A 24,991-nucleotide genomic window follows, 5' to 3' on the forward strand; every position below is an offset into this window, starting at 1 on the left:
TATTTGAAAATGTGTCATTTTTCCTTCACAAATGAAATACTTTCCACGTGACTTTATGGAATTTCATCTTGTTAATTTTGGATCAGTTCTTCATAGAGTACTTTTTAATGCATAGACCTCAAAGCACTTTACCAAGGAGGTCAGTATCATTATCCCGATTCTTCATGTGGAGAAACTGAGGCATAGAAAAGAGAAGTGAATTGGCCAAAGTCCCTCAGCAGGCTAGTGGCAGAGCCAGGCATAGAACCTAGATCTCCTAAATTTTAGTTCCCTGATTGATCCATTAGAACACAGTACAGTTGGCAATGAGCACATGCCCAAGCCTTACAGGAAATAGCTATGGCTTAAATGAATCAGTGCAGAAAACAAGGGTGAGCTTTGTTAACTTTCTAGGATGATACTTTGTTTCCTTTTAATTTCCCTCAGGAAATGCTATTTTATGTCCTGTTTCGCAATCTAGTATAGAACTTAAATCAAAATCAATCAAAATATTTATTTGCTTGCTTAGAAGTGTTTTACAGTATTAGTAACGAATGTCATGCTCATCATCCCAGTTTACATCTTATTTTTTCATAATCCCATTTGGTTTCCTTGAAAAAAAGCCACTCAAGCAGCTTGTGTGAAATGCTTTTGTCTTGATCCAACATACAGTTCAGGAGGCAAACAGAAAAATCTTAAATTTGGCAAAGCTTGATGAAATAGCACATTTCCCCCCGACACTGATCCCTTCAGTCTTGTCAGACAATATTGGGGAAACAGTGATTGACAAGAGGAGATCTAGTGAGGTTATGATTGGTGTTCCTGAACTATTATAGTTTACTAGCTCAGTGGAGGAAAGGGATGATGGCTTTTGCTATAAAACTACTTTGAGTGGTCTTTCTCAGTTTAAAGCTATTGAATATGACACTATTTTTCTCCAAGTTTCTGAAAATTTTCATTTCTCAGGGCCTATCTATGTGTGTCCATGAAACAAAACATCTGAAGCATTCATCTCAGTATGAGCTATTAAATTATTCTTAACTCTGTGGCTTGCTACAACGAAACCAATATAATACATAACTTTTTAGTTATTTTTATATGGATTTCCTTTTTTTTTTGTTAGGGGACTTAAATCTTCCTTTATATATTAACATACCCTGGTGTGTTAACTATATTAGTTCTATTCCCTTGTAGGGTCCCTAAAGCAAGTTAATATTGAGGAAGAAAGACTCGGGTCAGCTGCCTGTGTGTATTCAGAGTAATCAATGCTGACTAAAGCGAGAAAAATAAATGCTTAGCACTTTCCATTTTTGTTATCCTGACAGGGCTGACAGTGAGAGAGATCTGTTTTGTCACTTTCAAGACAGGAGATCTTGTCTAAAAATTACTTTTTTTGTAGGCACTATTATTTGTCAGAACAAGATTGTGTCTCAGTGATGGGAGGCTGGCATTTGTCTTTAAGTGTCAGGTAAATGCCTCCCACCCCAAAAGCTGAATGTTTGGTTGATCTCCAGTGTCCAATTAGATAAAACTTCTTAAGAATGTTGCAAATAACCTTCCTTATCAGTTTCTAGCCTGATAATTCCCTTTCATATCATTCTGAAGGTTCATTATAAGTATATATCATCCTAATCAAAAAACCATGTGCCTCTTTCTGGTTTTAGAGTTCTTTTACCAGCATCTCATGGTATAAGTTTCAAATATGCTCAGAAAAAAACTCTTCTGTACCCATATGCCTGAGATTTAAAAGCCCAGTTACAAAGAGGGATGTTTGAGTGATCGGAACTAGGGATGTCAACGTGTAGTCGAGTTCACAATTAATTGATAAACCTAGGTTTATCGGTTAATTTTATTGACTAAATTATTTTATTATATATACACATCTGCTATATAGGGGCAAGAGGGAAATAGGGATGTAATAGTGTAGTCGATTAACTGATAAGCAAAAGCTTATAGGTTAATACTATTGACTACATGAATTTCCCTCCCCCCTCCCTTGCCAGTAAATTTTTTTTTGCAGGCTGGCTAGCAGCCCGGCTCAGTCTTGGCTCAGGTCGGGTCCAGGACCTACCCCCACTGCGGCTCTGCATTGAAAGTGTATTATGAGCCAGGTGGTCAGGCAGCCCAACTCAGTTCTGGCTTGGGCTGGGTCCAGGAGCTCAGATGGGCTGCTGCCTCTTTATCAGAGGTAGCAGCACAGGGCGACAGGTAGTCAATTTGCAAGGGGGAGCTGTTTTTTAAATTGTCTCCCCTTGTGGACTAGCTCCTGCCTGGCACCCTGTGTTGCTGCCTCTGATACAGAGGCAGCAGTGCAAAGTGGCAGAATGCTCCCTGGGAGTGAGGCTGGAGTGCACTGGCTGCTGGCCTTCCCCCGGGAACTAAAATATAGTCAACTAACCAATAAGAATTTGTGTGGTTACTCAACTATTCAATTAACCAATATTTAATATCCCTAGAGGAGAAATGAAGGCCTTATTTAGAGTTGTGGAACCCTTATTACCTTCAGATTAGGAATTCACTGACAGCTGAGCAGGCCACTTTTCTATCACTGGGTTTGCACTAGTGCCACTGATTGGTGATAATTAAACAATTTTCTTGATGATGTAAAAGGAGACTTCCCTCTTAGCCTTACCAGATCTGTGGGCTCTTCTGTGTGAGTCCATCTGTGAGGCAGCATCCATATCCAGCATAGGTGTGCATTTATATGAATATGTATACATTTATATGGATTTAAGAATTCAGTTATTTTCTTACTTTGTATGTTCTAAAGAACAAATCCAACTGCAATTGAGACACTGGACAGTGGTTAGAGAAAAGCAACATGATGTTTCAGATATACTGAGCCAAAGGAGCCATTTAACCCACTATCGATCCTTTTCTTCTTAGCTTGCAGAGCTTATTTTACCAGCCACCTTTGACACCTTGTGTGATGGAGACAATTCTTACAATGAAATTGTCATTATAAATAGATTGTCAATAATCCCCTTCATCTGGATCATAACAAATTCTCTTACTAAGCTGGAGAGAAATATCTCTTAGCAAAAACTTTAAATCTAAGCTCCCAGACCAGCAAGCAATTCCTTGAAGAAAAACGTCCTTTTGTTTGTTTTAAACCTGCTACCTATTAATTCCATTTGGTGACCCCTAATTCTTATATTAGGGAAACAAGTAAATAACTTTTCCTTATTTACTTTTCCACATCAGTCATGATTGCATAGACCTCTATCATATACCCCCTTAGTCTGCTATTTTTCTAAGCAGAAAGGTCCGAGTCTTTTTAATCTCTCCTCATATGGGACCTGTTCCAAACCCCTCATTTTTGTTGCCCTTTCCTGAACCTTTTCCGATGCCAACATATCTTTTTTTTGAGATGGTGACCATATCTGTAGAAGCATTCAAGATGTGGGTGTACCATGGTTTTATATCAAGGCAATAAGATATTCTCTGTCTTATTCTCTATCCCTTTTTAAATGATTTCTAACATTCTGTTTGCTTTTTTGACTGCTGCTGCACACTGAGGGTATGTCTAGAAAGCAGGGCTATCAGGGTTATCCCAAAATAGCTACTCTGCATCTTTTAAATGCACCTGTTATTTTGAAATATTTTTTGAAATAACAGGCGTGCTATTTCGGCATCCCTTTAAACCTCTTTCCACAAGGGTAAAGGGATGTGTTGAAATTTGAAATTTGGCACTGTGTAGATGCACCCTGAGGGATGTTTTCAGAGAACTATCCACAATGACTCCAAGATCTCTCTCTTGAGAATTTGTAGCTAAATTAGTCCCCATCATCTTGTATGTATAATTGGAATTATTTTTACCAATGTGCATTACTTTATATTTATCAGCATTAAATTTCATTTGGCATTTTGTTATCCGATCACTTCGTTTGGCAAGATCTTTTTGAAGCCCTTCACAGGCTGCTTTGGTCTTAACTATCTTGAGCAGTTTAGTATCATCTGCAAATTTTGCCAGCTGACTGTTTACCCCTTTTTCTAGATAATTTAGAAATAAGTTGAATAGAATTCGTCCCAGGACAGATCTGTGGGGGACCCAACTAGTTACCTCTCTCCACTCTGAAAACTTACCATTTATTCCTACCTTTTGTTTCCTGTCTTTTAACCAGTTATCAATCGATGACAGGATCTTCCCTCTTATCCCATGACCACTTACTTTACTTACGAGCCTTTGGTGAGGGACCTTGTCAAAGGCTTTCTGGAGATCTAAGTACACTATATCCACTGGATCCCCCATGTCCATATATTTGTTGACCACCTCAAAGAACTCTAGTAGATTTGTAAGTCATGGTTTCCCTCTACAGGAACCATGTTGACTTTTCCACAACAAATTATGCTAATTTAGGTGTCCAACAATTTTATTCTTCAATATAGTGTCAACCAATTTGCCCAGTACTGACACTAGATTTACCAGTCTATTATTGCCAGGATCACCTCTAGCCCTTTTTAAATATTGGTGTCATATTAGCTATGTTCCCGTAATTAGGTACAGAAGCCTATTTAAAGGATAAGTTACAAACCACAGTTAACAGTTCTTGGGTTAATGCCATCTGGTCTTTGTTAAGATTATCAGTTTGTTCTGAAACATCTAATGACACCTCAATCTGGGACAATTCCTCAGATTGGTCACCTAAAAAGAATGGTTCAGGTTTGGGATTCTCCCTAACATCCTCATTCGTGAAGACTGAAGCAAAGAATTCATATAGTTTCTCTGCAATGACCTTATTATCTTTGAGTAATTCTTTAGCACCTTGATCGTCCAACGCCCCCACTGGTTGTTCAGCAGGCTTCCTACATCTGATATACTTAAAGAACATTTTGCTATTACTTTGAGTTTTTGGCTAGCTTCAAACTCCTTTTGGGCTTTTTAAAATTATATTTTTACAGTTAATTTGACAAGAGTTTATGCTCCTGTTTTCCTCAGTAGGATTTGACTTCCAGAACAGGTAATCATCAAGTGATCCATCCCCTTTCCTCCACTCCCAGCTTCTGGCAAACAGAGGGTAGGGACACTCAGAGCACGGAGTTGCTTTTAGCTTATTGTTGCTTTGTGAACACTGCTGTATGTCTCTAATACCCTACTCAGTCAGTGTTCAGGGTTATAAAGATACCACCAGATAGGTCTCAATTGTCTTGAGGCAGATAAATGGCTCTTTGGTTTCAATGACTGGACCAGTTGCAGTCTGAGCACAGGAGCAAGTCTTAATTCTACCCTGGGCTTCACTAGCATGTACAGCATGGGCCAAATCCAGGACTCTGTTTGTACCTCCCTAGGACTGAGTAAAATTCCAATTGAAATCAATGCAAGGTTTTCCTGGCCAAAAATTGAAGGCCTCATCTTCTATGGCCATAATGGGGAATATTCCCCCCTCCCCCCCCCCCCCCCCCACACACACACAGACACCAGAATGCCATTTTATGGAATACCCCACTTCCCTCCCCTTTTCCACCCACTTCATTTGACAGGAGTGAATTTCACAGATGAAATTTGTCTATACTAGAGGTTTTGCTCTTGTTGTAAGTGGGGTTAATTGATCTCCAGTTAACCATGCAACTTTAAATGCCAATGCATGTTCTCCATTTTTCCAGTTCACAACTTTTTCTGATCCACTGTAGGCTGAGCCCAGAGGGGAATCCCAAACATTTGATTTCTGGAGTGAACAGCAGTGTCTGGGGTATCAAATTTACAATTGTGTTAATGAACTCAAATTATTGGCTAGTAGCTTGAGCTACAACAGGAGCAAAACTTCTAGTCCAGAAGAATCTATAGTAAGATGGAAATTCTACCCTCTAATCCATTCTTCCCCTTTCCTCTCTTTTCCCTCTGTGGGATTCCCTAGACTTCCAGCTTCATGTAATTGTAGAAGTCAGACCAGCAGCAGAAGGGGGCTCCTCCAGATTCTCTTCTCCAAGCCCACAGCAGAAAGAAATGCAAATTAATATGGCCTAACCTTGTGCTTCAGTCTCACACCTCCCTCCCCATTCTCTTAGCCCTGTGGAACTCTTTTTCCTCCGAGTTTCAAGGGCTGCTGTGTAGGAGAAGCACCTGGGAAAAGAGATCCTACAGAAGCTGCTGTGGGACCATGTACATAACAGAGGCAACAACATTTGCACTGTGTCTTCTGTAGATCTCCTGAAATCAGTGTAGCTTCACAGTCCTGCTAATGGAATGGATCCTTCCACACAACAAAGGGACAAGTCTGTCTCCCCAGATGAATAGGAAACTCCATAAGCTGAAATACTGGGGTTGGTCTCATCCTTGTCACCCTCATCCATTTCATCATGGGTTAGAATGTATGAACTGTGACAAGAGGCATGTAATGACCTCTTGTGGCATGTTTTATATGAATAAAGCCCAATGATCTTTGGAGATCTAACATCCACAATAGCAGATATGAACAAAAACAGACACATGGAAATTCTGCCAAGGACCTCTATATTCATATTTGTCTGCATTTGGGAGAAAACAAATGTCTCATTTTATGATAACACTCAATTCCATACTATTAGAAGTAAATGTTTTAAGTCAGCAGGTCCAGAAAACTTGCACCCAAAAGTTTTAAAAGCTCTGTCTGATGAGCTTGCTGTATCACTAATGTTGATTTTTCAGTAACTCTTGGAGCCCTAGGGAAATTCTAGAAGACTACAGGAAAGGTAATGTGCCAATTTTAAAAAATGGTAAATGGGTTAACCCATGTAATTATAGGCCGGTCAGCCTGATATTGATCCTGGTTAAGATAAGGGGCAGCTGGTAGCAGACTTGATTAATAACAAATGAAAGGAGGATAAAGTAATTAATGCAAATCAACAGGGGTTTATGGAAAATAGAGCTTGTCTAGCTAACTGAATATCTTTTCTTAGCTCTATACTACAGGTTGCACCTCTATAAACTGGGACTCTAGTCTGGCAACATCTGTGGTCCAGCATGACCACAGATGTTCCGGGATCAGAGAGACCTGGCTTGCTGTGGTGGGCAGGAGCCCTTCACAATGCAAGGGTGGGGGGGGGGGGGGGAGAGCACGAGCCCATTGCGTGACTCAGCTGGATTGCCCAGGAGGAGGGAAGTTGGGAAGCTGCCTGGGGAGGGAGCTGGATGGAAGCAGGGAAGGCTGGTGCATGGCTCAGCTGGGCTGGGCCAGGGGAGGGCCAGGAGCTGGAAAGCTCAGCGCGCTGCTCAGCTGAACTGTGGGTAAGGGACAGGAGCTGGCAAGCCAGATGGGGCCAGCAACAGTGGGACCAGAAATGACCTCCCCTGGTCTATCAAAATCTCTCATCCAGGGCCAGTCAGGTTCCGTGGATGCTGGACCAGGGAGGTCCAACCATTTATATAAACTACAAGCAAGAAAACAAAATCATCACTGATAAAATTTGTAGAGGACACAAAATAGGGCAAGGGGGTCACTAATGAAGAGGACAGGTCACTGCTACAGAGTGGTCAGGATTGTTTCGTTAACATGGTGTAAGCAACATGGTTGAATATGGGGAAGTGTAAATGTATATACATCTAGGATGCAAGCCATACTTACAGGATGGTGGAATCTATCCTGGTCAGCAGTGACTCTGAAAATTTTGGGGCCAGGGTGGATGATCAGGTGACCATTATCTCCCAGTGCGGTGCTGTGGACAAAAGAGCTAATGCAATCCTGTGATGAATAAACAGCAGAATCTCAAGTAGTTGCAGACAGGCTATGTTGCCACTGTATTTGGCACTGGTGTAACTACTGCTAGAATGCTGTGAGGGGTCTGGTAAATAGGAGAGGATTCAGAGAAGCACATAGATTGATTAAAGGGTGAGAAAATATGCCTCATACTTTGAGGTATGCCGAGGTTTTCTAGGGGATACATCAATTCATCTAGATATTTGCCTAGTTTTATAATAGGTTACATAAAAAGCACTTGTGAAGTCACTAAAATCTAAAACCATGATTTGTTTATACTGCTCTATATTGCTGTACACTGAAATGTAAGTACAATATTTATATTCCAATTGATGAATTTTATAATTCTATGATAAAAAGTCAGCAATTGTTCACTATTAGTGTACTGTGACACTTTTATATCTGCTTGTCTAAGCAGGTGGTTTTTAAGTGAGGTGAAACCTGAATACATGAGACAGATCTGACTCCTGAAAAGTGAACAGTAGTTTGGAAAGGTTGAGAACCACTAATTTTGAGGCATCCCTACAGTGTAGATGTGTTATTTTGAAATAAGCTATTTCAAAAAAACTACTCCGGAATAGCTTATTTTGAAATAGCCAAGCAGTGTAGATGTACCCTAAGGTGTCACAGGACTCCTCATTGTTTAATCCAGCTCAGTTATAACACAGTCCAAGGACTGGAAATTTTTAAGCTAGGCAAATACAGACTGGAAATATGGTGTAAATTTTTAACACTGAGGTTAATTAGCCACTCACTAGGACTCATGGCTGATTCTTCATCAGTAACAATCTTTACATCAGGACTGGATGTTGCTCTAAAAGATGTGCTTTAGGGAATGATTTTGTGGAAGTTCTGTGGTTGGTGCTCTATGGGATATCAGACTAGATGGTCCCCCTGGTGCCTTTTGGCATAGGGCTTTGAATAGCCTGTCCTTAAAACTGGCAATGCAGTGGCTTGATTCCTTCTAGACAATGATCCGTTACAGATACAGTACCCTCTGACCACAAATGATTGACAACAATAGCTGATGGTAGGACATAACATTTCACAACTAGTGCAAAGTTTATAATTACAAATAATGAACTAGGGGGAAAAAAGCCCCTTCCCCTTCTCAGCAGCACTCAGATCCCAAATATCAGTTACTCTAGTTTTTGTTTATCGGTGTGAATCATTTCACTTTGAAACAGGCTAACAGAGGGTGAAGTGCTGCAGTGAATGCTCCATGAACAGCGTTCTCAAAGGAGCTGTGCTAGAGCCAAGCATGCAGTTGTATTTACAGTGAGTCGTGCTTGGTTCCCCAGCTCAGTGCTGGGGGAGAACAAAGCCAGGCCCTCCCAATCTGGGCTCTAGTGGGAAGTGGAAAGTCCTGACTTGCTTCTCACATACCTCTTGCCACCTCCTCATACAAAGTCTGCAAGCATCTTCCACTTCCAAGGAATCCTTGCTCCCCATGTAGTCCCCTCAGCCTCTCCACATACAGTAGCCTGGCCATATGGAGCCTCAGTCTCCCCCATTGCCATCCCCTTTCCCTAGAGGAAAGAACACTGCCCCACAGATACCCCTTCCACTACTCCACAGCCAGCCTGGGGCAGACCCAGGAGTCCAACCTCCACAGACGCCCCTCCCCCACTCCACCCACTGCTGGGGTGGTCCCCAGAGGCAAACCCTTACAAACACCCTTGACCTCCATCACTCTCAAGGCCAGGACAGTCCCAGGAGTCCACTCCCCACTGCTGGGATAATCCCCGGAGTTACTCCCCCTAGAGACACCCTCCATCATAGGACACTCCCTGGAGCCCATCCCCCAACTCCTCTCCTGAAACCATCCTCCACAGGCACACCACCATTCACTGCTGGGACACTCCTGAGTCTGTCTCACATGGACACCCACTGTCCCTGGGCTAGGAGGATCCTAAGAGCACATCCCTCACAGACACCCCCTCCGTTGCCCCCAAAAACCCCCATCAGCTCAACAGCGCTGTTCGGCAGAGCTGCTGGGCAGCATGTCCCAGCGGCTGCTGCACACCACCACGCCGGGTGGGTAGTAGAGGAGGTCAGGCTGGGGAGGGGTGACGGCGGGCACCAGGGTGCGTAGTGCTGGCTCCTCGGGCTCGGGCTTGGTGGTGGCAGTGAAGGGCCGTGTGGCGGTGAGCGAGGGCGAGGCCAGGCGCCAAAGCAGGCGGCGTAGGGCGGCACGGAACTCGCGGCGGAGCAGGCAGTAGAGCAGAGGATTGAGGCAGGTGTTGCAGTGCGCCAGGCACACGCTGATGGGGAAGAGGTAGGCCTGCGAGAAGAAGTACTGTGGGCTGAAGTGCACCACGTTGAACTTGATGAGGACACTCCAGGCGGTGATCGCCTGGTTGGGCAGCCAGCAGAGGAAGAAGGAGAGCACCACCACTGTCACCGAGCGAGTCACCTTGGCCCGCCGCTTGGGCCCGCCACAGGCCCGGCCCGCGTGGCGCTCACCCAGGAAGCGCAGCAGCAGCAGGTAACAGAGGCTGATGACTGCCAACGGCACCACAAAACCTAGCAGCACTTTCTGGGCCTGGTAGAGGCCTAGCCAGAACTGGGCGCTGTTGCCACGGCCCTCGGGGAACTTGACAAGGCAGAGCTCCTCGTTGAAGACAGTGGCAGTGGTGGAGAAGAAAGCGTGAGGCAGGGCGGCCAGCATGGCAGCCCCCCAGATGAGGAGGCACAGCCATTTGGCCGAGCAGCACCCTGGGCCGCGCCGTTGGCTGCTCAGGGCGGAGGCCACCAAGTGGTAGCGGACCACGCTCATGGCGGTGAGGAAGAAGACGCTGGCGTACATGTTCATGGTGGTCACATAGCAGACGATCTTGCACATGGCCTTGCCGAAGAGCCAGGTGAAGTCCAGGGCGTTCTCCACCGCCCAGAAGGGCAGCGTCAGCACGAACTGGAAGTCGGTCAGCGCCAGGCTGGTCACGAAGAGGTTAATGGAGGATTTCTTCCAGCCCTGCTTGCTCTTCATGAGGTAGAGCACCAGCAGGTTGCCCACCAGCCCCACGGCGCACACCACCGAGTAGACGCTGGAGATGACGATGCGCAGGGCGGCCGAGACGTCCCCCTGCAGCCCCTCGGCTCGCTCTAGGGCGATGCCCCGGGAGGGCTCCGGCAGGGACTCGTTGGTCCCGTTGCCGAACTGCCCGCCCAGCAGCAGGGAGACCGGCGAGCAGGCGGCGGGCTCGCAGGGGGCGTCCATCCCATGGCAGGGGGAGGCTGGCGGGGGCGGGTGTCTCGCTCCCCGGCCGGGCTGCGCTCAGGAGCCGCGCTGCGCGGGCTGGCCCGGGCCCCCCTCGCCTGCCAAGCACATGCTCAGCCTGGCGCCCCGCGGCAGCCACCGGCTCGGACCGCCGCGACGGCTCCGGGGGCCCGGCGTGGGAGCCAGCCGGGCTGGGGCGTGGCGCGGTGCAAGGCGGGTGCCCCCCGCGCTCCGCTGCTGCTGCCGGCGCGTCTCCCCTGCCCGCAGCTCGCCGCGTTATATCCCCCTTCGGCCCCCGCGGAGCGGGCGGGGGGGCGTGCGCAGCGGCCGGAGCTCTCCGAGGTTCTTCGCGGGGCAGTCCGGCTGGGCACTGCCCGCCTCGCGGCAGCGGCCCGGCACCCCCGGCGGGAGCAGCGCAGCCGCCCCTGCAGCAGGCGGCTCTCCCCCGCCCAGCCTCCTCGGAACTCACCTGCCGGTAGCCGGGACTTGGCTTCCCCCGCGCTGGTGGAGCGAGCTGCGTTGGAACAGCGCCGGAGAAAGCGAGCATAGGAAATGCAGCCCTTCCCCACGTCCAACCGCCCTTCACCTGGGTCCCCCACCCTTTAAACCGCCCTGGTCTTCTCTGTGTATCCCAAAGTCCAACGTGGAACCCAACCCCGCTTCCCTTCTCTACAGACTTTAAATGAAGCGTGGAGTGTGTCTCGGGTCTAATGAAACTCCCAAGCTGCCCCTTCTGTGTGCATCCAAACTTTTAAAAACCTGTAGTCCGGTGGCAAGTTTTGCGTTGAGTTTCAACAAGCACAGAGCTTGTTTACCATGAGGCTTGTCCGTGCCGCAAGCGGACTTTCATCTCTGTTATTTGTTCTGTTGTGTAACTAATTCTGCTTATAAATGGGGTGTGATATTTATTTCCAGTGTTATTTTGTTCACATGATATTTTACACCCACCGTAGTCATTTCCATCCTTACATTCTCCAGGGTTCCGTTTGGTGGCTATCGGCTTCAAGACAATTCAGTTTAACGAAAAGCGTTGCAAATGTTTTGGATTATAAACAAACCCAACCTGGCATTATCCAATGTTCCTGTAACGCATGGATTCCTTGGAGGCATGCGGTACTACATTTTGCTTAGCTACAGAACGAATCCAAAATTATTTGATCTTTCTTTCCCTCCCCCCCCTTTTTTTGTGAGCAACTTGAAAATGTCTCGGAATTATTTTTCTATAACGAAAGGTAAATATGTTAAATGACCACAGATGAATATTAAATGACTGACAATCTTTGACTTCTTAAAATAAAGGCTGAAGGTACCGATGATCCTTATCTCTTAATTTGGAATGGGTTACATGAAAACAGCAAAGATGAGCATCAGACGCTGGATAAGGCCGCAAGAATGCGATAGAGGATTACTATGAGAAATAGTACAGGTTAGGTGGGTGGCCCTGGATTTGAGTCCTATTATTCTCCCACTGAGGTGCCTCTGAGCTTTGCCGTTGACTTCAAACAGCGGAGACCCTTTGATAGAAAATCCTTATGAATATTTTAACATTGGCCACTAGGGGGCTCTGAGGTTTCAGGGGAAAATAGTGCTTTATAAAATAAGGGTTTCGAGAAAATCAGCAGCCACTAACAAATAAAACCTTAGTATCCATGTTTCATTGCTGTAGCCCCTGGGAGGGTGGAGAAAAGTTTAAGTGGCAACTGGGTTGTTGGAGCAGCCTTACCTTTTTATGTCATCTCCCCCCCCCCCCACACACACAACAAACAAATCAAAGCAAATCTCCTCCCCTCCTTGCTGGCACTGACCCCTTCCCCTGTCCAAAACCCAGCTCTTTTCTTTTGGTTACATATGTCATTAGGAACAATGCAGATTCTGGAAAATAACCAAGCTGGCCGTTTTGTTTGTGCACTGATATTGCACATGAGGCAGTACAAAATACAGCATGTTCTGCTGCAGGTACATTGTTTATTGTGCTTTGAGGTAGTGAAATATGTCTTTGTCAGCAAATTAGGCAACAGATACATTGAAAATATGTGTCTGTGTGAAGAAGGGGCTTTAGGAACCAAGTCTCAAAATATTCAGTAATTTTTCTGACCACAATTCATTCTAAATATAACCTCTGAAGAGCACAAGAGCAACTTACACAAGTCAAGTATTATCCCCGTGGTCTGTAAACTGATTTTATTTGATTTACATTTCCACACAGATATTTCTGTACCTTATTACACGCTCCCTCTTAGCCATGGAATGCCTTTCTCTAACTGAAGTTTACTTAAAACCCACTTAGGTGTTGGTATCTGTAAAATAAATCAGCAGTTAATAAAGGTTCAAGAAGAATATAAGGATAATTGGCAGAACTTTTATAATATTTAAAAACTTTGCAAGAGGGCATATGTGTATAGAAATAGTATATATTGTGTTTCCTGTCAAATTTGGTGTATTGTCTGTCTTCTTAGGCCCTGACCCTGCATGTGAGAGCATGCATGCAGACTGCAGAACCCACATAGATTTGTTGGGGCTCTCTGTAGATATAGCACTCTGCCTGTACATTCTGAACTGAAGAATAGTGGCATTAACTTACAAATTTTTGAGGGTGAGAAACTGTATTTTCATCTATGTACAGTGCCTAATACAATGTGGTTCCAATCCACATTGGCATCTCTCAGTACTCCTGTAATGGAAATACTCTGTATTAAAATGCACTGGTATATGTTAGCCCTCATTTAGGAGCATAGGATTTTCACTAACAGATTATGTACATGAAGTGTCCAGTGTTCATCTAGCCTTGTCAGCATGACAGAGACATAGACAGTCAGATCAATTGGTTAGAGAACGAGTTGGGCTAATTCAGATACCAGGAGGTCAGAGTCCAAGACAGGTGAGAAGGCAGGCAGAGAATCAGGTATCAGGAGACAGGAGTGGTGTTACTCACATAGCTCCTCTTCATGACTTCCTGGTTTAAGTACCTGTATAAGGCTGTGTGGGCTGCCACTCAGGTCCTGCTGGGTGTTGATTCTTGCCAATCCCAACTTCACAGGGTCCTCCTGCAGGAGCCTACCCAAAGCCTCCTGTGGTGATGCAGAGGTGTCAGAACCAGAGCCGGTCCTAACCAATTGGTGGCCCCGGCCAAGCAAAAACAAAACAACAAAAACCCACCGGGGAAAATTCATCGAAAAAAAAAAAAGGATCGGGGACAGTTGGCCAAATGTGATTAACCACAAAATTCACCATCATCTTTTAAAATCCAGTTATAGTGTGTGACTCTCTGACTCCCTAGAACAGAGAATTCCACAGGCAGAGGGCATGCTGTGTAAAGAAGTGCCTTCTTTTATATCTTTTACATATCTTCACCCTTTCCTGTAGTTATTGGGATGGGGCTATGACCAGGTAATACTGCTCATTATTAAAAACTTAATTTGCACCTTTTAGATAGAAGAATTCCAAAGTACTTCGCTGACTAGGTACCAAATTAAACCACTTCCAGGTGTTTAATCCAATAGGTGTTTAATGATGTTTCATAGTATCATAGGACAGGAACCAAAGAAGGCTACCTCCTATAATGGAACCTACAGAAGAATGTTATATAGAGAAGGTAGAAATGCCTACATCTGAACATGGCACAACAAGTCTGATCTTGTGAAATGTCAAGGTCTCCTTTTCAGCAGTGCAGAGTCTTTAATCCTATATCCAGAGCATTGTTTTAGATCTTACTCAAAATTAAGAGTACAACAAACAAGTTTCTTGATTTTCTTGAAGGTTGCTCAATTTCTGTTTTTTTTTTTTAATTCTTCTCCTCATCCATTTGTAATTAGCAGTCAAGGAATCATCTTTATTTGACTTGAAAGTCAAATAGTTCAACTGCTATACAGTAGTTTGAAGAATAATCTTAAAAAATAAATGATTTATTTGAAAGTAATGTGATATTCGGTGAATGAATTATTTGTAAATACATTAATCAACCCATTTCTGTACCCGGGGAAAATTCTGTGAAAAAAGTAATCACATTTACTGGAAAAAAAACCAAAATTCATAAAATAAATAATTTCCTGATTATTATTCCTATATTTCCAAAAAATACTATTCCTTATACTTTCATTTGGCCATTTAACTTCTTTCACAGCCAATCCAAATGCCAGGAACTAATAGGACACAGAATGCAAAATTTGATTTCTCATCATGATCTCTGAAGATTTAAAGCCCTTTTCTGAGCACACAGATCTATAAGCCCAATTTTCTTGTAACTTAAATGGGAAAAAGACAGAACCTGTCTTTTGTGTGAAATGAGTTTTATTCTACTTGTATATTTTCTTGCCAATCATATTTGGTTGGTACACTATAGAGACTAAATTGTAATGAAGTTCCAAAACAAGAAAGGGACACAAAATACTGGGGATGGAAGGAAGGGAATGATTAAGAAGGAAGACGTATGTATTCATAATGCAAGCCGATCAAATAAAGCATGTGGGAGTTGCTCTAACTGAATATGAGCTAAAGCATCTCTTGGCAGCACGAGAATGGCTGGCATAACTGCTTGCACAGCCTTTATGTTTATCTTCTGTTTTCTTCTTCATTTCTTTTTGATCTTGGAAAAGAATTTTAAGGGATAGCAAAAGGAGCAAGCTATAGCTCGAAGAATAATTTTAAAAAATGAATGATTTATTTGAAAGTAATGTGATATTCGGTGAATGAATGATTTGTAAATACATTAATCAACCCATTTCTGTATCCGGGGAAAATTTAGTGAAAAAAGTAATCACATTTTGTGAAAAAACCCCAAAATTCATAAAATAAATGATTTCCTGATTATTATTCCTATATTTCCAAAAAACACTATTCTTCATACTTTCTACATGCAGTAATGTAATTCAGGACCTTTCAGAACACGTACATTGTTTGTAGTGCTTCTTTTTTATCAGAATATCAGTGGAGTTTGTAGTAACATGTGAATACGCACGGTGTACTTGGCATAAATCAGTAAGGCTCCAAACATACAAACAATCTGATACATATAAATAGTTGCATAAATGTTCCTGACTGTAACATTTTTCAGAATCCAGGCAGGGTCTGAAATAGTCCTTGTCCCCTGATGTTCAGGGAATGTTACAAAGTATATCTATGTACTAAGGCTTTTGGAAAGGGATGGAATTGAGGCTCACTGGAGGCTCTGCATCTGTGATACTATTGTGACATTTCAGAGGGGTAGCTGAACATATATATTGTTGTTATATATTGAGGGGTGTGAATATAAATATGAAGTTTTATTACCTTGCCTTAGCATTGGCCAAATGAGATTGACTGTAAAATTATCCATCACTTTTAAAAACCCAGTCAGAGTGTGTGACCCTCTTACCCTCTAGAATAGAGAATTCCACAGGCTGAGGACATGCTGTGTAAAGAAGTTTTTCTTATTTAGCTCCTTAACCTACATCCAAGGATGGCACTTTTGAGGCCATATTTTATAAAGCTATAGTAATTAAATAATCTCTATTCAGTCCAATACTCAATGGATATCAATCATCTTATTTGACCATTGAAGACAATGGTGCTTACATGATTTACACCAGCTTGAGAATTTGGCCCTTTCACAGCAATGGAATTACACCAGAGATTATTTTTGTCCAGTATATGCTTTAAAATTGGCTTTCAAATATGCTTTAACTATGTTTATTTAAAATAGTAATTTTCATACTATTTATCCTGAAGGATTCTTTCTGTTTTCTACCTCCTTTTGGACCTTCTCCAAAGACAAGGCATTTATTATTATAATTGCTTCTAATTACTTGCCATTATAAATACAAAAAAATAACAGGCGAGACCACCAAGAGACTGCTTATTGTGACATTTTTATAGCTGTGAAGGATTGTTTTCCTCCTCCTGTTATTGAAGAAAAAAGTAATAAAATTAAAGGTCTTGAATGGACTTAGTTAAAAAGAGTAATTACCATAGGATGCTCAGATGGGATCTGCATAATTCAAGGTTTTATTTTCTCTATAGAACTGTGCTCAAAGAATAACTCCTTTAACAACAATTTTCTGAATATTTATTTATTTATGTATTTATTTATTTAAAGGAAAGGGACCTTTTTTATTCATTTGACTCTCCTCTTTCCCAAGGTTTATCTCTTGGACTCATCTGATCTCTCTCTGGCTTCTCTGAGTATCTTTGATCCCTCCATCTTGTACTAACACAATAATTGTTAACAGCTGAAAGTTTTACAGCTCATCTGTATGTTAAGGTTTCACTGTTCCCACACCCCCTATTGAGAAGCAGAAGTTTAAATGGGACGTTGTGCAATAAGTCTTGGGACAAGGATGAATTTCACCTCCAAAACTCCCTTTTTGGGATATAGAAAGGAAATGAACACAAGGTTTTCAGTAGAAAACCTCCCTCCAAGATGAGAAGGCTATCAACATACACCGGCAATAAAGCTTGGTAGAAAGTTTGATTTGAATATTTAATGTTTAAATCTATACTTATGATCCTTTTGTCTCTGATTTATAGGAATACTCATGTAAACAGGTTTTAATGGCATGAATTTTCATGGGTAGCTAATGTCACAGTAACCACTGATGTGGTGGTATCATGAATTGGAAACACGATTAAATTTGGACATGTGAATGATATTGTCAGCTGGATTTTCCTATTAATCCGAATGGAGAACAGAAATAACACTTTATAACTTAACTTAGTTGTAACCATTTACAACTAAGCTACATTGCTTGAAGAGTGATGGAGGATTAGCCGTTTAGGGAGTCACAAAAACTCTCTGAATATTTTGTTTTTTCCCACTTATTTGAATTTGCTCACAGATACTTCATGCGCAGACTTTGGGGCTAACTTTTTTGCACATCAGTTATTAATTGTAAGTCCTTTACTCAGCACTGAGAGTATTTAGAGTTATCACAGGTGAGCTGTCAATGTCCTTTCCAATGTCCTTCATGAACAATATTGAAACAGAAGATAAGGAGAAAGGAATCTACCAATGTCCATCCCCTAAATTTGCCAGATGTTGGTTGTGCCAAATAAATGGCAGTGTCCCCAGAGAAGAATAAGGAAACAAGATTAAAAATAACATATCTGAAATTTCTCTATAAATGGACCTCAAAGAAGAACAGATGACATTTGGTTATCTAGATAACCTGTTATATAGCCTTCGGGATGGGAGAGAGATTTCTACTACCTCTGTTCACCTCTTTAGTAGAATCAGAGCCACAGCCAGCATTGAAGTGGGAATATTGGGATACTAGTTCTGACGTTTACTTTGTAGTAGCTCTTCCCTGTTGAACAATAGAACTAACACTGTTTCTTTGTGTAGAGTAATTTTAATGACTCCACAGATGGGGCTTCCATCACTTCTTTTGGGAGACAATCCCAGCTCTGTAGACTTAAGTCTGAACTGACATTCAATCTTCATTTTCCTTGCTTGCTTTTAGCCTGTTTCTTCTGGCTATATCACGCAGCACCAACACAAGGAATTCTTCTCCCTCCTCAGTTTTTACAGCTTACACATCTGTAGACTGTCACCAGATTTCATCCTCGTACCTTTAATTGTGCCCTAGCCATTCTATTCACATATAGCTGTGTGACATTATCAGTTTAAACGGTGCCCAAACAGCTTACTGTTGCAACCACTGTTATATGTTTGCATGAAATCTTGTACAAAGTGGGCCAAGTGAAGTGTCTATCAAAAGGTGGCTCTGTTTATAGCTTTTGTATGCATGTATCATTTTTGTATTTGAAGTGATGAGTGTTGGCTTTGAACTTAATGTTTCAAATGTTCATTTCTGAGAGACACCAATAGGAAGCTTGGCTAGCCTATTGTGACAGGACTTCTGGTCAAGTGAATAGAAGTATTTGACTGACAATGGGCCTTGAGTGGGGCCAATTCACATCCAATGAGCTTTTCTGTGAATGTTTAGATTAGGGTTTCCAGGTGTCCAGTTTTCGCCCGGACAGTCCGGTATTTGTGGCCTCTGTCCGGTAACAATAACAGAAAATACTGGACATGTAAAATTTCTGGTATTTTCTGTTTTTCTTGGATGGAAGGCCAGTGGGATGTATGGGCAGGGGCAGGGAGAGTGGGATTTAAAGGCGCAGTGCCTCTTTTTTTTTGTTGTTTTTTTGCTCAACGAATTTTTTTCCCGCCATGTTCGGTATTTTGTGTGAAAGTATCTGGCAACCCTAGTTTAGATCAGCATGGGAGCAATCACATCCACCTGTAAAGAACTGAGTCATGCATGGAAAGGTGATTTGCTCATATGAAAAATTCTATTTTGTATCTGTATTTTTCCACAGGAGAACAATGGGATTCCCTCTATATCAGGGCTGGGCAAAATACAACCTGGGGGCTGGATTTGGCCCACCAAGCCACTGGATCTGGCCCGCGGACCACCCTGCTGGGACCCTCAGGCAGCAGCTGCTATGGTTTCAAACACTGTCTCTGCCATTCTCTGTTCTGCAGGCAGAGGGAAGCTTCGTGCAATCTCCTGGCCCCCAGCCCAGTCCTCAGCTCCTATTGGCCAGAAACAACCTGCCAATAAGAAATGACCTCAGCCAATCACTCAGCTTCTATTGTCTGGAAACAGCAAGCCAGTCAGAGCTAAGAGATTGGCCTGAGAGACTAGGGCAGTGCAAGCCTCTTCCTCGTGCCCAATTGAGAGCCATGTGGAGGGAGGAGGCTGCATTTTCAAGCAGGCTGGGACTGCAGCAGGCAGGGAGCCCAGCCTGCCATGGAGGTGCTGCAGCCTGCTGGCCAGGAGACACTTAGGTAAACTTCTCCCAGCCAGCACCTGCCTCCTGCACCCCAGCCTATTCTGCACCCCAGCTCCCTTCCCTAGATCACCATCCAAAGCCTCTGCACCTTCTGCCCCAGGTGCCAACACCCTCCCAGACCCTGTTACCCCATCCCTCACCCTTCCCCCAGGCCAGAATCCTCTCCTGCACCCACACTCCCTCCCTGACCCTACACCCCAATCTATGCCAAACACCCCAATCCACCCAAACACCCTCTGAGACCCCACACTGTCTTCTGCACCTCAGTCCCTTACCCTGTATGCCCTCCTGCACCCCATCCACAAAAAAGTGTGGCCTTTGACCACTTTCCAAAATCTAGGAGTGGCCCCCCACCAAAAATTATTGCCCACCACTTGCTCTATATGGCCAAAGATATATAAAGGGCCCTGAAAGTCCTCCATTTTGGTTTTCAATCCTGCTTTTCCCCTCTGTAGGATCTTTGCTATGAATTGAAGCTTAGAAAAAAGGACTGATGACCCATCCAATGTGGATGTACTCCAGAGATTCTGTACTCCAAGGACTTCATAGAATCATAGGGTTGGAAGAGACCTCAAGAGGTCATCAAGTCCAACCCTCTGCTAAAAGCAGGGCCAAACCTAACTAAATCATCACCAGCCAGGGATTTGTCAAGCCGGGACTTAAAAAACTTGACTAAACATTATTCCATCTCTGCTACAAGACTGCACCAAGAACTTTGCAATTGGTGTATGTAATTTCATTCCTTTAACAATTCTTTTCCTTCCTTCCTTCCTTGTCTAGACTACTTGCCTCTGCCAACAGAGACTACATGCCTCCCCCGGTTCATTAAAATAAAAATGGCCACCACGCTGTTCCAGCTCAGCTGATCATCGGCACAGCGCGGCAGTCAAGACGTGGAGCGGTCGACAGGGAACGCCTTTGTCGACCGCTTCTGTAAACCTCATTTCATGAGGCATAAGGGAGCGGTCAACAAAGGCATTCCCTGTCGACCGATCCACGTCTTGACTGCCACGCTGTGCCGATGATCAGCTGAGCCGGCACAGCGTGACAGCCATTTTTATTTTAATGAAGTGGGGGATATTTAAATCCCCGCTTCATTGACTATGTCGGGTAGTCTAATTTACATGCCTCTGTTGACAGAGGCACATAGTCTAGACATACCCTTAGATTCTGAAGGATTTATCATCAGCATGCTTTTTGGGTAAGATTCTCTACTTCACAATTTCTGTTTGATTATAATTTTGAAGGATTTTTTTTCTAGAACTAAAGGATTTTCCTGCATTAACAAAGATCCCAGGCTCTTAAATATGGCTCTTCCAGAACAAGAGGCTAGCTATTAACGCCTAATCCCTGGGCTTTGCTTTTCTTTGTGTGTGACCAACACAGTAAAAACAGAAGAAAAAAATACAGTCACACAAATGACCTATTAGAAAGTGTTTTTTGGTCTCTTAAATCACTTCACTTTCCAGATTCAGTATGATATTTCTTGCCTTAACTCTGGAAAGCAATACACTGTTCTTTTCTTGTTTGGGTTGTATTTCTCAGTCTATTTTCCCCACTACTGAATCTCCTATAACTTCCACCACCCAATTTATTCTGTTCAACAGCTGGTGCTCCTTCTTTATTCCTGATTGTTATTTCTTCCTTCTTGTCTCATTGCAGGTCCTTACTTTTATTCTGAAGGTTCACTGCACCTTGATCATAATCCAAGATGATATACGGTGTAGGATTGTAAGTCCTATGGCCTGAAAGCTAGAAGAGAAAGGAGATAGTTGACTAAGCTCTGTGCTAGCAGCTATGTCTAAACTACATTCCTCTTTCGAAAGAGGAATGAAAATTAGGCTAATCAAAAATTCAAATGAAGTGCGGATTTTCAAATCTTGCGCTTCATTTGCATAATCACGTGAGAGCGCTTTTTCAAAAAACGTTTTTTTGAAAAAGAAACCGCAGTCTAGACGGGGTTCTTTTGAAAAAAAAAAAAACCCTTTTTTTGAAAGAACCCGTACTCCTGAAAAAATGAGGTGTACAGGTCCTTTTGAAAAAGGGTTTTTTTGAATTTTCGATCAGCTTCATTTACATTCCTATTTAGAAAGAGGAATGTAGTTTAGACGTGCTGGAAAAGAAGGGGAGTTGACTGTGTGAGGCAGTACCTCATATAAATGTCAGCTGTACTCTCAACCATACCTCATTTAGGGTATGTCTACACTACAAAGTTAATTCGAAATAACAGCAGTTATTTCAAATTATCTTTAATAGCATCTACACAGGCAAACTGCTAGTTTGAAATAAATTCAAAATAGTGGAGCCCTTATTTTGAATTTGGTAAACCTCATTCTATGAGGAGTAACAGCAAATTCGAAATAGCTATTTCGAATTAAGTGTTGTGTAGACATTTAATTTGAAATAGGGGGCCTCCAGCCCTTGCCAGTGAGCCCTGGTGGCCACCCTGGGCACAACCAGGAAAACTTACTCTCCTCTCCCCCAGCCGCGGAGACACTAAAGGGGTAGACCCTGGCCACAGTGCCTGTGCCAGCTCCAAGCCTGCCAGCCCAGAGCCAGCAGTGGCCACTGGGGCCCCTGACCCAGTGGCCCCAAAACATGAGCCAGCAAGCCACTGGCAGCTCCACCGCTCCCCAGGAGCAGTCTGCCAGCTCCCAGGAGCCTGCCTGATAGGAGCTGGAGAAGGCTAGTGCCTTCCTGGTCCAGGGTGGAGATCATGGACCTTATTCAGGCTTGGGGGGGATGCCCCCAACATCCATGATCTCCGCACTAGATGGAGGAATGCGGCCCTGTATGGCAGGATAGCTGCCAGCCTGGCCACCAAAGGCCACATTCAAACCCAGGAGCAGGTTAGCATGAAAGTCAAGTTGGTCTGACGAGACGCCCAACCCTGAGCCCTGAGCCCCTCCCCCTTCTTCCCCTTGCTTTTCCCTTCCAGCTCCCTCCTCCCAGGTTTCCCCCTCCCTCTTCCACCCTCTCTCTCCCCTCTCCCACCTCCTTTTCCCAGTCTCCCCAGAGGTTCATCCCCCCCAGTTTTGTTCAATAAACCCAGTTTCTATTTTTGAACATATGTATATTTTATTTGACATCAGGAAGGGGGGCTAGGGAGGGGTAAATGGAAGGACGTGAGGGAGGAATGGGGCATGAGCCCCCGGTGGGGAGGACCGGGGAGACTCTGAGGGCTCCTTGGGGTGGACGCTCTCCTTCAGGGCCTTCTGGATCCTAACAGCCCCCCCGATGGACTCCCCAGATAGCAGCCTGCAGCAAATGCAGCTGGGCTGATGGCAACGACCCCACAAGATGCACCGGAGTGCCCAGGGGCAGCTCTAGCTCCATGTGGATGAGCGCTGTGGAGTCCTGAGTGCAGGCACTCAGGGCACTCCAAGACAGGACTGCTTTGCTGTCCCTCATCGAGGTAGACAAGCAAGCGGGGAACCCTGAGAACCATCTGTCCGGGGTGGGGGTAGGTTCCCTTTAAGCACAGAGCTCAGTTAGCCTCAGGCAGCAGCCCCACACACTAAGTCCTAACCTGATGCCCTTCCAGCACTGGTTCTGGCCAGCCTTAACTTCGGTTCAGGGTCCACTCAGTGTGGACGTGCTATTTCGAAATAGCAAAATACTATTTTGAAATAGTTTTTGTGTATACAGGCAGTCCCTGACTTACGCGGATCCGACTTATGCCGGATCCGCACTTACGAATGGGGCTTTCTCGCCCTGGAGGTCGAGGTGGCGGATTGCTGCCTGCGAGCTCCGGGGCGAGAAAGCCCCGTTCGTAAGCTGCTCCCGGTGCCCCTGGTCTGCTGGAGACCGTCTCCAGCAGACCAGGGGCACCGGGACTGAAGCCGCAGCCGCGGTGGGGTCCCGCGCCTCTGAGACTTTGCCAGAGCAAAGCCACAGAGGCGCTGCACCCCGCTGCCGCTGCGGCTCAGCTCCCCGTGTCCCTGGACTGCTGGGGGGGGGGAGCAGCTGGGGCCCCCCCCCCAGCCCAGGCTTTTGTTGTGGACCCTGGGGCAGAGCAGCTGGGGCACTGCCGATTGGTCCTGCAGCGGCCGCTCTGGGCACTACTGGACCAACCCGGCAGCACCCCAGCTGCTCTGCCCCAGGTCCTGATTCAGCCGCTGCTGGTCAGTTTCAGCAGTGGCTGAATCAGGGCGCCTGGGGCAGAGCAGCTGGGGTGCTGCTGGGTTGGTCCAGTAGCACCAAGGAGCGAGGAGCGGTGCTACTGGAGCAACCCAGCAGCACCCCAGCTGCTCTGCCCCAGGCGTCCCCAAGTCAGTCGCTGCTGAAACTGACCAGCGCTGACTACAGGAAGCCCGAGGCAGAGTTGCTCTGCCCCAGGCTTCCTGGAATCAGCCGTTGATCAGTTTCAGCAGCAGCTGACTTGGGGACGCTTGGGGTTCTTAAGTTGAATCTGTATGTAAGTCAGAACTGGTGGTCAGTTTCAGCAGCGGCTGAATCTGGATGCCAGTTCCGACTTACATACAGATTCAACTTAAGAACAAACCTATCTTGTACGTAACCCGGGGACTGCCTGTAGATGCGTTATTTCGAATTAACTATTTCGAATAAAGTTAATTTGAAATAGCACTGTAGTGTAGACATACCCTTACATAACAAATGTTTTGGGTTTTTTTTTTACTGTCATTGCTAGAGAGAAGAGGGAGTTAAATCAGTGAGGCAATACATTATTTACATATTTTGGTTAAGATCAAGTGTATTAACTGTGGATATGTTGCAGACTTTGGGGTAGAATCTGCAAAGTTCAGTTCTTGAGAGCGGTATTTTAGAGAGAACTGTTGGAAAATCCCTGGACAAAGCCTGGACAACTACTGGGTTCAGGGTAACTCTGATGATGTTTGCTGAATTTGGGTAAGAGGCATTGAACAGAGTGAGAGTTCAAGAGGAAAGTGATTGAATGTCCCTGGTTTCTTGCTGTAATATCTTTCTGGATGACAGGAGGCTGGCAGCTTTTTATAAAACTGATCACCTTGCACCTAAAAAAACTGGTGAGCTGAAAACTATTTGCCTTTTTTAAACAGAGATCAGTAGGGATCCAGTCATCTGATTAGTGGCAAGTAGATGAGAAGGCTTCAACGGGAGAGCAGCAGATTGAGAGTTGTTGTATGGACTATGCTCAGCACAGGAGTTTGAACATCAGTGTACACCGGTGTCATGGGTGTGGGGAGTCACCGGACTCTGCACTAGCGATGTTAAATTGCGGTTATCTGACTAATTGCATAGTCGATGAGGACCGCTCTGCAGAGCCGCAGCGGGGGTAGCTCCAGGAGCCAGCTTAAGCCAGGACTACTAAATTTGGCTCAAACTGGCTCTTGGAGCCAGCTTCACT

The 24,991-nt window shown here is 44.5% G+C and overlaps 1 protein-coding gene across 1 annotated transcript; it reads right to left on the reverse strand.

Annotated features, from left to right (window-relative positions):
- Positions 1 to 5,842: 5,842 nt before the first annotated feature.
- Positions 5,843 to 11,610, reverse strand: RXFP3 (relaxin family peptide receptor 3). The gene has a single exon (XM_075932584.2). The coding sequence runs from the start codon at positions 10,870 to 10,872 to the stop codon at positions 9,622 to 9,624; it is 1,251 nt and encodes a 416-aa protein (XP_075788699.2). The 5' UTR covers positions 10,873 to 11,610; the 3' UTR covers positions 5,843 to 9,621.
- Positions 11,611 to 24,991: the final 13,381 nt, after the last annotated feature.

Source organism: Pelodiscus sinensis, chromosome 6 (genome assembly GCF_052426305.1).
Source record: "Pelodiscus sinensis isolate ZL-2025 chromosome 6, ASM5242630v1, whole genome shotgun sequence".
Classification (NCBI taxonomy): Eukaryota; Metazoa; Chordata; order Testudines; family Trionychidae; genus Pelodiscus; species Pelodiscus sinensis.